General features: G+C 36.9%; 1 protein-coding gene across 1 annotated transcript in view; it reads left to right on the forward strand.

Moving 5' to 3' along the window:
- Window positions 1–15210, forward strand: part of LOC307104493 (A disintegrin and metallopeptidase domain 3-like) — a gene marked incomplete at both ends in the record, with an annotated part of 100290 nt that overhangs the window by 64262 nt on the left and 20818 nt on the right. Inside the window, 4 exons of the mRNA XM_079779379.1 lie at window positions 2188–2383; window positions 2872–2952; window positions 3203–3429; window positions 12261–12378. Of these exons, the coding sequence (XP_079635505.1) occupies window positions 2188–2383; window positions 2872–2952; window positions 3203–3429; window positions 12261–12378 (622 nt within the window). The remainder of the gene's footprint in view (window positions 1–2187; window positions 2384–2871; window positions 2953–3202; window positions 3430–12260; window positions 12379–15210) is intronic.

Here is a 15210-nt window from a genome sequence, read left to right on the forward strand (position 1 = left end):
TGGTGACAGCAGGTGTGAGCGCTGGGTGGGGCTGTGGCGCCTGGAAGTAATGAATTTTCAGTAATCACCAGAGGCTCGCTTCAATTACAGCAACTGACACCTCACCTGGTATGGTGTCCCCACCCACCTGCTCCACAATCCCCCTGTGGCCGACACCCACCAGGTTTCGTGCATGACCCCTGGTGGTCAGTGCATATCAGAGTGACTGGTTCAGTTGTCTGTTTGTTCTCCTGTTCAGTCTATTTGCATATTAGGGGTTTATATAGAGAGATCAGCCAGAGTTTAATTCCATTCATCACCAGTTTCAGATGTAGAGCAAAGTGGTCAGACAACCATGCACTTCACAGAGTGGACTCCTTGTGGCCCACCTGCCCCCATACCCAGTTTTCTCCACATTTTTTACTGTATTTCTTGTGCTGCAAACTGCATCTCTGTGGCTATTCTGCAGCTACCAATTTGTACTGTTTAATCCCTTCACCTTTTCTACCCAGTGCCCAGCCCCTCTCCCCTCTGACAGCTCTCAGACTGTACTTATGAGTCTGTTCCTATTTTGTTTGTTTCTTTAATTTGTTCATTAGATTTCACATGCAAATATGTGAAATCATATGATATTTGTCTTTCTCTGACTGGCTTATTTCAATTACCATAATACTGTCTAGGTCCAACCTTGGTGTCACAAAAGGTTGTATCTTAATAATGGCCAAGCAAAGGAAAACAAACGAATACTTATAAAGCTTAGGTCAAGATGAGTCTTACTTAGTGCTCAGGTGACTATTTCAAACAGGAACAATAGAATTCTTATTCTATACATCTATTGCATATCCTTGCAATTTTGTTGACAGTTTTCTGCATGTGTAACAGAGATAGCTCATTGTGCTTCCTGGCTGTCTAGTCCACAGTACAATATTTCAGTAGAGTAGAGAGATCCTTTCTTTCCCAACATCTGTCTCTATGCTTAATAGAAGAAAACGTGACTGATCCTGCTAGATTAAATTTCTACCACTGTTCCATTCCCTGTGTCTAGGGAGAAGTATTCTGACTACCATCCATAGTGAGCAGATTCATAATCCCTCATGGTAGAGGTGGAGTATGTCCTGAAAGAAAAATGTCTTGAAATGAAAATGATATCCATTCAGCCATATTTTAGAAACATGATTAAGACTAGTATCAGGATTAGGACAGAATTTCAGGAGTCTAATTAGTCCACAAGAACTCAAAGTTGAAAAACAAATATGCGAACCTTGATATTAGATATTTTCTATTGATCTTGAAGTATTTTGGATAACCACAGCATTACAACTATGAACGCTTTCACTAACTAGATCCTTTTTAAAAATTGAGGTTAAAATTGATGGACTTCTGGGTTCTTTCTGATCTAGTTTTCTGGAACTTTTAAGTAAATTTATAATTTTATTTAAGTAGCTAGAGATGTAATAGAATCTAAATCAGCATTATAAACACAATGGTCTCACTTAAACTTTTTATATTTTTGGTTGATACTTTACAAAAATATTTGTCTCAATAATATATATATTAAAAAAGAAAGAAATCAACAGTGTCCTTTGTTTCAAACAGTTAGGCTCAACCATGAAACCTGAGCAACAACTGGAATCCACTTTTAATTTACCATTGTTCTCTCATTTTAAGTTACTAAGAACAATGAGAGAGCTCAACATTACTTTAAAGTCAATGAAACATTTTCAGATGAAAAAAAAAAAAAAGACGCTGACTTATGTGTTTAACATTTCTGCTTCTTTCAGAGCATCACATATATACTTGCTTCTGAATTTGGTGTTGGGTGTGAGAACATGATCTGGTGCCATTATGTTCATGTTAAATTAAACTTCATAATTGGTTAGCATAGAATAATTATTTCAAAAGTAGGGTATCCTGCTCAGTGGATAATAAGCACAGTGGCGGTGCTTAATGTCAATAGCATCAGTCAGGAATCTGAGTTACACCGCTCCTGCTCCAGTACTGAGTAGTATGTGATCTTTCATATTTCATTTAACCTCTCATGATTCTTAACTATAATGACAGTTTATGTAAATTATAATAGCAGATAATAATACCTTGCTTGGAGTAGTGTGGTAAGACTTGATTCATTGCCATGTGGGAAGTACTTCAAGTCATTTGACTAAAATGTATTACCCCTGCCCCCTTCCCCCCATTTTTTTTTCCTCACAGTTACTCCCAAGAGGACGTATATGTCGGAAAAGCATTGATCCATGTGATTTTCCAGAATATTGCACTGGAGTATCTGAGTTTTGTGTGCCAGACATGAAATCTATTGATTTAGAACCATGTAACAATAAAACCGCCTTTTGCTACAAGGGGATATGTCGAGATCCAGCTAGACAGTGTGCGGAGTTATTTGGAAAATGTAATAGCTATGTGTGTTTTTCAGGGGTTCATTTTGGAACTGTGTTTTTCTAAAGTCAGCAACTCACCCTAAAATCCACATAAATATATTGTTTATTTAAATCCAAATTTGAAAATAAATTTGCAAATCCAAATACCTTTGAATTATGTCAAGAGCAAAATGAGCTTAGTAAATATAAGACAAAGAGAAGAGGACATTAGGCAAATTTCATGTGATTGGTATACAGGGAGTAGATTATTAGAATTGTATATCAGAAAGTAAATGAGTGACATTTAAGCCATTTCTGCAAGATGGTGCCACATTTTCTCTTCTCCAGTGGATAGATTTTGGGAGTGTTTCTCATTCTGGAAGAGCCAGTGGGAGACATCAAATACTTGTAGTAGATGGCATTGATTGGATTTTGCTGCTGTCTAGATGTCTCTGTATTAATGTACCACACTTTAGTTTTAATTTTTGTAAGATGTGTAATTGGAACTTTTTATTTTCAGTTGCTAAAGGTGGAACGTATCTATGTGCAGAAGAAGTGAATTTCCTGGGAGATGACTTTGGAAACTGTCGTAGAGGGCGATGTATTTTTTTGTGTGTATTTTAAAAACTATCTATTTTCCAAAAGCACGTATGTGTTTGTGTGTATGTGTTTTCTGCAATGAGTCACCTAACTCAAGTGAGAGATGAATTTAGTACATATGGATTAATTTATATGTTACACTTAATAATATGGTGTATGTTCTGAATAGCTTTGGTGTTATGATCTGAGTAACATTTTGAATTATTCTCATATTTTATATCATTATTTACCTAATAAATTGTTTCCCAAAGTGACATATGGGGAATTTTCTCTGCTTTATATTGCCAGTAACACCCTGTGTGGAAAGATAGTTTGCGACTGGTCACATACACGTATAACGGAAACGAGAAATTTTGATGTTCAATATACTTACCTTGGTGGCCATGTATGTATGTCAGCAGCTACAAGAAAGGATTCAAAAGTCACAATTCCAGATATTACCTATGTAGCTGATGGCACTATATGTGATGACAATAAGGTAAGTACAAATTTTACTTGATCTTATATATGGTTGTATGTGTATGAGACAGATAAAGAGAGATTAAGATTTTTTATTTAAAATTTTACAAACTAGTTCCTGTGTCTTAAGATTCAAAGATCATAATTTCTGTTGTTCAATGGAATTCTTGCTTTCTTATCATTTTTTATTATGAACTTTCCTATAGATATTTAAAATGGGCTTCTCACACATGAGCCTAGAATTTGGTCTGCAATAGTTTTTGTAAACAAAGGGCAAAATGAATCAAATAATGTGCTAAAAATGTAGAATGGAACAATCAGAGTACTAAGTACAGCAATAATGACAACAAACAAATATTTAGACTTGCAGTAATGATGTGAATGAATATGGTTATAACCAAAGCAAAACATTTATTTGCTTATTAGCTTATTTCTTTCTCCAAAGCATAATGTATTTGTTAAAAATGTGCCCCTTCCATAAGACACAGTAATAAAACAGAATCTAAGCTTTATTTAATTTTCCTTAAAAATTTTAAGGAACATTATAGATAAGTGATTTTTAAACTATTACTACTAAAACTAGTTGAATGGAAAAAAATGCATAATTATATTACATTGTTTTTTGTTACTCCTCACCTCAGGATATTTCTTCATTGATTTTTAGAGACAGTGGAAGCAGAGGGAGAGACACAGAGAGAGAAACATGGAGGTGAGAGAGACACATCCATTGGTTGCCTCCCCACTTCCCAGACCAGGGCCAGGGGTTGAGCCTGCAACTAAGTTAAATGCTCCTGATCAGAATTGAACTCAGGATGCTTCAATTGCAGGGCCAAAGCTCTATCCACTGAGCCAAACAGGCTAGGGCATTATCTTATATTTTAATTAAAATGATTTCTATTGAGAAACAGCATTTTAAGAAATGAAAAATAAGAAAAAGGCAATGAGTAAACATTTTAGAATGACAGAAGACATTTTTACATGAAAATAATATTCACAAAGGAACATACTGGTTCTGACTACATTGTCCACAAAATAATGTCTAGTCTAAGAAAAAAATCTTGTAAGAGTTTCCTTGAGCCAAACTGACAACAATTGCTGGGAAGCAAAACCTAAAAGGATGGAGAAAACGTTCTGGGGAATAGCAGTTTTCTTGCTGATTTGTGCATCAGAATCAAAGGAGAGACCTTAGGGGTGGTTACCTAAAATTCATTGGTAGACTGGAGAAAGCAAAGCTGGGAAATCTCTGAGACTGGATCAAAAGTAATACAAATAGACACACACTTCCTTTACCCTGGTGGGTACAGGAGGGTTGATAATGAACATTGAGAGCACATGGAGATGGTATGCAGGAACAAGATAGCAGTGAGTTGTTCTCTGGTCTCTAGCTCTGGTGCAGTAGTTGTGCCATGAGGGGTCTGGAAAAGATTACTCTGACATTCCAAAGGTATGTTATTTTAGATGCAAAAGGACAATCTGCAGGCTCAGTTAAGATAAAGACTGACCTTTGGTAAGGAAGATACTAGCCTAGGACATGAATAAACACCAAGATTCCCTTTTAGTTAGAAATTTTAAGTTTCAGACCATCTGATGTGGTTACTTTATGTCTCTGAGTTTATAAGACTGACCATGTGGCTTGTCAAGTTCAGTATGTGGCTCTCTTTTTGTCACAACATTATAAAGTAATATGTCTTCCCTTCAAAGTTCATTTAAAACAAAGTAAAAAATGTTTACTATAAATAAGTCAGAGTATATATATTAACTAATTTAATCATTCTTTAACTAGAAAAAAATCAATAAAATGGAACATACACATGCACACGTGTGCGTGTGCACCGCCCATCATACTAGCATAACATCAAAAAAATTAACTAACATTAAGTTAACATTGATGTTAGAAATACCCTTCAAAGAATCTAAAGTGGCCATCATTAACATGTTTCAATGAGCACTTGCAAATTTGCTGGAAACTAATGAAATGATAGAAAGTTCCAGCAAGGAGATAAGAAGATATAAAGAAGAATCGCTTAGAAACTTTAGAATTGAAACACACAATTAGCAATGTAGAGTGGGGCAAAAATAGGTTTACAGGTGTTTGTATGGAAAATAATACAATGATACTATATAATAAAAGCCTAATATGCTAAGTGTCCAGTTGTCTCATCAGCCATTCAACCAATCAAAGCGTAATATGCTAATGATATGCTAAGGCCGCTCAACCGCTCGCTATGATGTGCACTGACCACCAGGGAGCAGACAGTTGACTGGTCGACCAGTTGCTATGATGTGCCCTGAACACCAGGGGGAAGATACTCTGACTGGTATGTGAGGTTGCTGCTGGGGTCCAGCTGATCAGAACTGAGCTAGACAGGCTGTACATACCCTGGAACCCTCCTGTGGTCCCATCTCAGCGGGCCAACCTCTCGCGTCCTTCCCTGGCCACCTATCGTGCACCAGTGGTGTCCCTTTGACTGGCCTGCAACCTCTCCTAATCTGGGACCCCTCAGGGGATGTCAGAGAGCTGGTTTTGACCCTATCCAGGCCAGGGGACCCCACTGGTGCACAAAAATGTGCACCGGGCCTCTAGTTAATAAATAATAATACAAAAATGAACTCTGTGTTTCCTGTCCTCACAACTGTAAACATACTTGTGCCCCACCCTGTATATAAAAACTCAATAATGGTCTCAGGAGTAGAATAGTGGGGACAACAGAAAAAAATCAGTGAAGCTAAAGATAGAACCCTAAAAAAAATACCCAAATTGAACAACAGAATGAAAATAGGATGAAAAAATGAATAGATACTCAAGGACATGAGGAGTTTTAAGAAAATATATAATATCCAAGACATTGACATCCTAAAATGTAGGAGAAAGAATTTAAGGTTGGAAAAGTATTTGAGGAAATAATGCCTGAAACATTTACAAATTTGGCAAAAGGCATAAACCCACAGATGAAATAAGCTGAAAGAGCATTATATAGGATCAATCCAGTGAAATCCATGGTAGGATACAGCATAAAAAAATTTGGAAAGTAAAAGACAAAGAAAGAGGATCTTAAAAGTAGTGAGAGTGAAATTATATCTTATGTACAGGAAAAACGGTTACAATAATGGAAATAAAACAATATGGGAACTAGACAAACAAATGCTACTGAACATTGCCATTAAGTAGTGTTCTACCAACCTATATAATAAAAGGATAATATACAAATCGACCAAACAGTGGAATGACTGGTCACTGTGATGCACACTGACCACCAGGGGGCAGACGCTCAATGCAGAAGCTGCCCCTGGGTGGTCAATACACTCCCACAGGGGGAAAGCCACTTAGCCAGAAGCTGGCTTAGCTTAAGGCTGGCTAGTGCAGTGGTGATAGAGCCTCTCCTGCCTCTGCATCAGTTGGACACCCCCTGAGGGCTCCCAGACTGGGAGAGGGCGGAGGCTGGGCTGAGGGACCCCCTTCCCTGAGTACACGAATTTCATGTACCTGGCGTCTAGTCTTACATAAAAATGGAATTCAGCTAATGTTCTGTGGGAATTGAATCTTGCATTTGAAAGTCCTCTGGTTTGTCCCAGGAGCACTATAAGGCTTTACAGAGTCCTTTTTTCTCTAGCAGTGGTTCTTTACCTGGGAAAGTCTGATCATTAGCCCATGCCCAACTGGGCAATATCCCCATGGAAGGAAAAGAAAAGAAGAGAGAAAAAAAAAAGGAAAGGAAGGGAAAGAAGGGGAGAAAGAAAACTAATTGGCAGCTTTGTCTGTGTGACTGGGTTTGTCTCATGACAGTCTTCATTTTGGAAGCTGGCTTTCAGGCCATGAAACTTACAATAGTTTAATTGGATAATGCCTATTCTATGGCAGATCACTTGAGAAGCCTGAATTCTGTAGTCACCATTAATTCAGTTGCTTTAGAAAAAAATATACTCGCCCTAACCGGTTTGGCTCAGTGGATAGAGTGTCAGCCTGCGGACTCAAGGGTCCCAGGTTTGATTGTGGTCAAGGGCATGTACCTTGGTTGTGGGAACATCCCCAGTAGGGGTGTGCCAGGAGGCAGCTGATTGATGTTTCTCTCTCATTGATGTTTCTAATTCTCTATCCCTCTCCCTTCCTCTCTGTAAAAAATCAATAAAATATATTTCAAAAAAGAAAAAATATACCCTTCCAAATTTTGTCCCTGCACTTAAAAAGTATTGTGCTGACTGCATTGTGTCATTGAGTGGAATAGGTGTGTAGTGAGGATTGAGAGCTAACTAATTCTGTGGTTTTGTGGACAGGCTTCCATTAATAATAGCACATTTTAGCCTCTCTTCCCAATCCCGCCCTTTCAGCTCTCTCCCTGTTTTTCCATATGACTCTGAGGTTACAGCTCCTCTCCAGCACTATGAGGATGATCAGCTAGGTTCTCTCCTATGCTATTGTATTGGATGTGGTTGGATTCTCCTTCTTATCCATCAATGGCCTTCATTTTATTTCAAAATCCCCATAAATTCTTAAATCTCTCATCTTCTAATTGTCTTTTTCTGATATTTCTTATTTATTGGGAAAAAGGAGGCTATTGTGTGTGCCAAATCCTAGAATCATTCTGAGGGTATTTAATTAAAATTTTAAGCTATTTTCGCTTGTTATCCTGAATTATTCAATTGATTTTAGAGAGGTTGGAAATTTAAGGTGTCTTTACCTCACTCTCATGTATTGTGATCCTTTGTGAAAATTATCAATCATTTTATATATTAAACTAGATGCCCGGTGCATGATGTTTGTGAGTGGGTATGGCCCCAAGGCCTGGCCTGTGATCAGGGCCATTTTCCCTGGCTGCTGGCAGCTGCTGCCACCCATCCCCAGTTCCCTGTTTGCCATCAAGGGATCGGAGCCTGCTGGTCAGGGGGAGGGACCGAGAGGTGGTCAGTGCGCCTCATAGTGACTGGTAGAGCAGTCGTTCTGATTGTTCTGCTGTTTTGTCGATTTGCATATTACTCTTTTATATATATAGATGTGCTCCGATCCTTCCACTTCCAGGGAAAGGGGCAAAGGAGGGTTGCTGAAAGTGATAAGGGAGGCAGCATGGTAAACTTGTTTTTTGGGAGGGGGGCGCGGGAGAGATTCCTCCTGATGAGGGCTTCAAAGGAAAGCAGCCTATTTCTGCTACCCTCTGTGTCCATGAATATGGACTATGCTTGCACTTGTTTGTATCTACCTTAATTTCTTTCTTCAATGTCATATAGTTTCCATAGTAGAGACCTTTTACTTCCTTCCTAGGTAAAATTCATTCCTAGGTTACTTTATTATTTTTTGATGCAATGATAAGTGTGGTTGTTTTCTTAGTTTATCGTTTTGAGAGTTTATTATTGGGGTATATAAATGCCATGGATCTCCATGTGTTTATTTTGTATCCTGTAGATTTGCCAATTTCATTTATTAGATCTAGTAGTGTTTTGGTGGAGTCTTTAGGGTTTCCTATATATTACAGTGTCATGTCTTCTGCATACACTGACAGTTTTACTTCCTTCTTTCCAACTTGGATGCCTTTATTTTTTTCTTCTTGGCTGATCATTATGACTGGGACTTCCAAAATTATGTTGAGCAAATTGAACCCAGCAATACATTAAAAAAAATCATAGACCTGATCAAGTGTGATTTATTCCAGGGATGCAAGGTTGGTACAATATATATAAATCTGTAAGATACATCACACAAACAAAATGAAAAATAAAAATCACATGATCATATCAATAGATGTAATCTAGCACACATATAAGATAAAAACTCTCAATAGTGGGGATAGAGGGATCATATCTCAACATAATAAATACCATGTATAAAAATGATACAACCAACCTCATGGGCTAAAACTGAAAGCATTTCCCTTAAGATCATGAACAAGACAATGATGTCCACTTTCACCACTATTATTTAACAGATTAGCAGCTGGTTGCACGAAGAGATTCGTGCAATAGGCCTTCCTTACCTTGGCTTCCAGCACTGGTTTTCCTCCAGCACCCAGGACCCAGGCCTTCACTCCAGTCGGCGTTTGCTGCCTTTGCTGCAGACTCAGGCCAGAGTCTGCCATCTTCATCTTCGCTGCAGACTCTGTAGTCTGCAGTCTTAGTCTTCGCTGTGGCTGGAGTGCTGCTCCTATAGATCCCTTCACCCCTGCCCTCCCTCTCATAGCAGGTGTCCTGAGCTGCCTGGCCACTCCGCACCTGGAGCAGCTGGGCGGCCGACATCTTTGTCCTACTAATTTGCATATTCCCTCCTGATTGGCTGGTGGGTGTAGCAGATTGATAGTCCATTTGCATGTTTCTCTTTTATTAGTGTAGATTCATTTGTTTTATAAAGACTGTGGTGGGCCTATGCAGGTTTACATTTGTGTATGCAAAACAAAGTAGAGTACAGGAGTGTGTAAATAATGTAAACAATCATAACTTGCATGTTTTTCCCCCAACTGTAAACCTACTTTTGCCTTCTCCTGTACATACAAATTTTGTGCATTGTTTTGTACCAAGAACACTTGTTCAACTCTGCATTTCCTGATTTTCATTGTTGATGTTTGTTTTTAAAATTTTAGTTTTGTCTTTCTGGACATTGCAATTTTGTTACTGATCACAAAGACCTAGCATCCTGCAATGCTTCAAAACTGTGCAATGGGCATGGCGTAAGTAATGGCTACTCTATTTTTATGTATAGTTATTTTTTTAAATTCATGTCAATAACAGTGAGATCCACAATTATTTGATGTGGAAATTTCTTATGGAAAATTGCAGTCAAATTAGAAAATCCATTTTCATTTTGTATACATATGTACATGAATTATGTGTTTAATCAGATTTTTCTAGGTCTCCTGAGTTAGTAAGCTTTGAACCCTGTACAAAATGCTATATAAAGCATAATGTGTTATTATAATGTTAGATTAAGATTGTAAAATTTTGGAAATAGATTCATTAAAGATAATATATATATACACAATTATATATACATATAAAATTGTTTATAATTGAGTGTATGTTATAATATATATGTCACCATGCACAATATATTTTTATTACACATAATATTTATCCTATATAATAAAAGCCTAATGTGCTAAGTTTCCAACCGTTTGTTCAATCATTCAACCATTCGCTATGACGTGCACTGACCACCAGGAGGCAGATGCTCCTACTGGTAGGGTAGCTTGCTGCTGGGGTCTGGCTGTTCAGGACTGGGTGAGGCTAGGCGGACACTCCCTAGAGCCCTCCTGCGGTCCCTCCCTGGCCTCTAAAATATTTTTTCTAATTAATTTCCTTTCAATGTGCACAAATCAGTGCACTGGGCCTCTAGTAGTCTAATATTTTTTGAGTGAGAGCAGGATGTTTTGTGTATTCCAATTTTTAGGCACTTTAATGGCTTCAATTTGTTGTTTGTATGTCTGTTCCACTATATATTTTAAGTCATTCACTATTGGACTTTGGTATATTGCTAATTTTAACTTAACTATTGTAAATAGTGGTTCAATGGACATTGTTGTACATTCATTTTTGCATGCTTATCTGATTTCTTAACTTGTTATCAATAATATCTGATGGGTCAAATGTATGTCCCATTAAACTTTTCAGTAATGTTATATTGTCTTCAAGAAACAGTGTATCAGTTTTTGCTTCCAGTTATCTTGTACGAAAAGGTGCATTTCCTCTAATTCTGGCCACAACCCAGTTTCTCAGTTTTTCAATCTTTTCTAACATGGTAAATGCATTGCTAATTTGCATTTATTTAATAATTAATGATACAGTTCTTTACTCTGTATGTATACTCATATTTACCATTTGCATTTCTATTTTCCCATCCATTGTGACATTATCTATTGGGTTATAGAAGTTTTGGAAACTTTGGAAGGTTTTCAAGCATGCCTTTGGTTTTAAATTTGTGACTAGTGTCTTCTGCCATATTGATCCTTCATATTTTATACTGTAATAATTCATGAAAAAATGACCTTTTTATGTGTCCTGATTGAAAATTTTCTCCCAATAACTTAAATGTCCTATTATTTACATTTCTTTTATGTTTCTTTCCTTCTTTATTTAATTTTAATTGAATTTGTGCATGCAACTACTTCTAGATTCCCTCGTCTACTTCTGACCCTCCTTTCAATTCATGTACCAGCTCACATTTATAGATATTTTCTAGCAAAATACTTTTTATATTTGTGTCTGTTTAAGCAAATTCTTCCTTGAGTTTTTCCATAATGTTGTTGGTGAGTGTTTGCCCTTCTCACAGCTATTTTTTATCTAACACAATTCATAATAAATTTAAACTTCCACAATTTTATAACATCTAGCCTCATAATTTCTAGAAAGATATTTCAGCTGTGTCAAAAATGTTATCTACAACATTTCCTATTAATTGTCTCTTGTATTTGAAAATACAAGAGACAATTAATAGGAAATCTGTTTTATGAAAGATATTGCCCTGGCTGGTTTTGCTCAGTGGATAGAGCATCGGCCTGGGGACTGAGGGTCCCGGGTTCGATTCCGGTCAGGGGCACATGCCTGGGTTGTGGGCCTGATCCTCAGTAGGGGGCATGCGGGAGGCGGCCAATCAGTGGTTCTCTCTCATCATTGATGTTTCTATCTCTCTCCTCCCTTCCTCTCTGAAATCAATAAAAATATATTTTTTAAAAAAGAAAAAGAAAGATATTGCATGGACATTTATTTTGTAAAATTTTATTTCAGAAATTATTTCCACATTAAAATAAACACTTCCTCTACTATGCTAAATTTAATACTTTCACAATGTGCATTGAAGAATAATGACTAATATTGCATTTAATTTTTTATTGCACATTTAGTATTCTTATTCTTCATTTGGTTTTGTTTTAGGTTTGCAATACTAACTTGAATTGCCAGTGTGATTTGGGATATTCTCCTCCAAAATGTGTGGAAACACCGTCATCACCAGGAGGAAGTATCGATGATGGGTTTTGGGTTATCCCCAAGGGTTAGTATTTTGATCAGTGTGCTCCAACAGAACTTTCTGCACTTACAGTAATGTTCTACATCTCATCCTAGCTGTTTTGACTCGGTGGATTGAGTGTCCGCCTGCAGACTGAAGGGTCCTGGGTTAGATTCCGGTCAAGGGCACATGCCCAGGTTGGGAGCTTGATCCCCAGTAGGGGGCATGCAGGAGGCAGCAGATCAATGTTTCTCATCATTGATGTTTCTATCTTTCTCTTCCTCTCCCTTCCTCTCTGAAATGAATAAAAATATATTTTAAAAAAAATGTTCTACATCTCCACCATTGATGTGGCTGTTGAGCACCTGGCATGTGGATAGTGCAAATAAGTAGCTAAACTTTCCATTTTATTTTACTTTATTGAATTTAAATTTAAATAGCCATCGTGGCTACTCTATTACCCACCCAGTGCAGCTAACTCTAAATCATACTTTTAATCAAAATGTTGTATACACTTATAATTCAAATCTAGAAGTGTACATTTCAATAGGTTTCTCCCAAAATTAACCATGGTTACTCAAACAGTTCTATTTATACAGCAGAGTTTTCTAGATTGGTGTTATTGAATTATAGAATAGGTGATAGTTTTAGTATATAGTTTATATAACAAGAATTAGCTATTATAATGTGCTAGTTCAAAACTAAGTTGCATTTTAAAGTTAACTATACTAGAGAAAGTTAAAAATAATAAAATGTTTCATAACCATAGCATATGAATAGTAGATAGTACAAAACATTTTTCCATTTATTTGGTGAACATTCATAAGCAAATGTAGTGTATTTGATTTTTCTTCAAAATGTATAAATCTCAGAAGGGTTTATTTCCATTAATGTCTTTTCACCATTGGCACTTTTGTTGTTATATATTTTATTTATATATTATTGTATAACACTGACAATACATTATTATTTGCATTAGGTAGGTGACAGATTATTAAATACTAGTAGCCCATTTGCAGGAAAAATCCTGCAAGCGGCCGCTGCGGCCGCATGAGCTGCCGCTGCCGCCTCTCCTTCGGCCACTGCGCCTGCACCCGCGCGCCGCTGCCACCCGCCCCGCTCCGCCTCACTCCGCCCCGCCCCGCCCTCCCCGCCTGGGCTTTCCCTCTGGCAGCCATCTTGCTTTCCGCTTTTCCTCTGTCTTCCTTCTAAGTTGTCTTCAGTCTTCACTCCTCCCTCCCTCAGTGTATGCAAATTAACCGCCATCTTTGTTGGGTAATTTGCATACTTGCCCTGATTGGCTGGTGGGTGTGGCTTTGGATGGTGGGCGTGGCTTGGGTGTAGCGAAGGTGTGGTCAATTTGCATATTACTATTTTATTAGGTAGGATTTTTAATACAAATATTTACATTTGCCCACAGATTTACTGTTCTCTAGGGCTTTTCAACTCTTCCAGCTCATTAACAGTTTTCAACTGGTCATTTCCTTTCAGCCTGAAAAACTTCCCTTTGTATTCCTCTTTTTGTGTCTATCTTACAGTCTATGTCTTTAAAGTGTTTTTATAATGTCTAAATTTGTGAAGGGTATTTTCACTGGAAGTAGATTTCTACACTGAGAGTTGTTTCTCTCAGATGTTCAAAGATATAATCACATTGTTCCCTGCCTTCCATTTTCTGATGAGAATAGCACTGTCATTCTTCTCATACATCTCAATAATATAATGATTTTTTAAATAATTTGTCTGAGTTTCAGACTTACTTTCTATTTTTGGTTTTTCAGTTTCACTATGATTTACCAAGATGTGTTTTTCTTTGATTTTATCCTGCTTGGATTGGCTGAGATTCTTGAATCTATAGCTTGATATATTCTTGGAAATTAAAAAAAAAATACTAGCCATTATCTTTTTTTAATATTTATTTTTATTATATATATTTGGCTTTAAAATTTACACACTTTAGCATATTCTCTCTGTGGTATACAATTCTATGGGTACAGAAAAAAATGAGCAGACTTGTTTTCCTATTAGCTGTCATCATGATACACAATAGACTTATCACCCCAATCCTCTGACTTCCCCTTTGCAGTCATCTCCTACTGTTAATTCCTGGAAAGAAATTACCTGTTCTCTGTTTCAGATATTTCTCTTTTTCATAATGTCATATGCATTTCTGATTCATTTCTGTTGTCATAAATTTGAATCATTCATTTTTAAAATAGCCTTCTATGGAAAAGATGTTCTGTAGTTTGCTTATCAATTCACTCTTTGAAGGTTTCTTATGTTTTTTCAAGGTTTTACAAATAGAGAATAAATCTGACATATATGTGCATGTAAGATTTTTGTACACATATCCATAATATATAGAATATACTATACATGTTGAATATACATATGTTGTCTATTTTTGATGGGTAAACACTTAGGGATAATATTGCTGGGCCATTTTCTAGATGTACTTATTTTAGTGAGTGCACTTTTAATTTTATAAGAAACATTTTCAAAAGTGGCTGTACCATAATCCTTCTCCCATTCATTGATGAGAGATCCAGTTTCTCTGCACAGATAGCCCTCACTTCACAAGGACTTAGATATTGTTTTGTTTTGTTTTGTTTTGTTCAACTTTGCTCTGTCAGTTTTAGATATGCACTAATATCCTATTGGGTTTTTATTTAACTTTTTATGTCGAAATAATTTTAGATTCACAATGAATTGCAAAGAAATGTAGATGGAAGTGTACTCCCTCAGTCAGCCTCCATGACTGGAAACATGTCACAGTACTATAGTACAATATCAAAACCTGGAAGTGGACATTGATAAAATACATAGACCTTTTTCAATCTACCAATGTATATGCACTCATTTGTGCATGTGTTTGTGTTT

Source organism: Cnephaeus nilssonii (genome assembly GCF_951640355.1).
Source record: "Cnephaeus nilssonii genome assembly, chromosome: 8".
Taxonomy (NCBI): Eukaryota; Metazoa; Chordata; class Mammalia; order Chiroptera; family Vespertilionidae; genus Cnephaeus; species Cnephaeus nilssonii.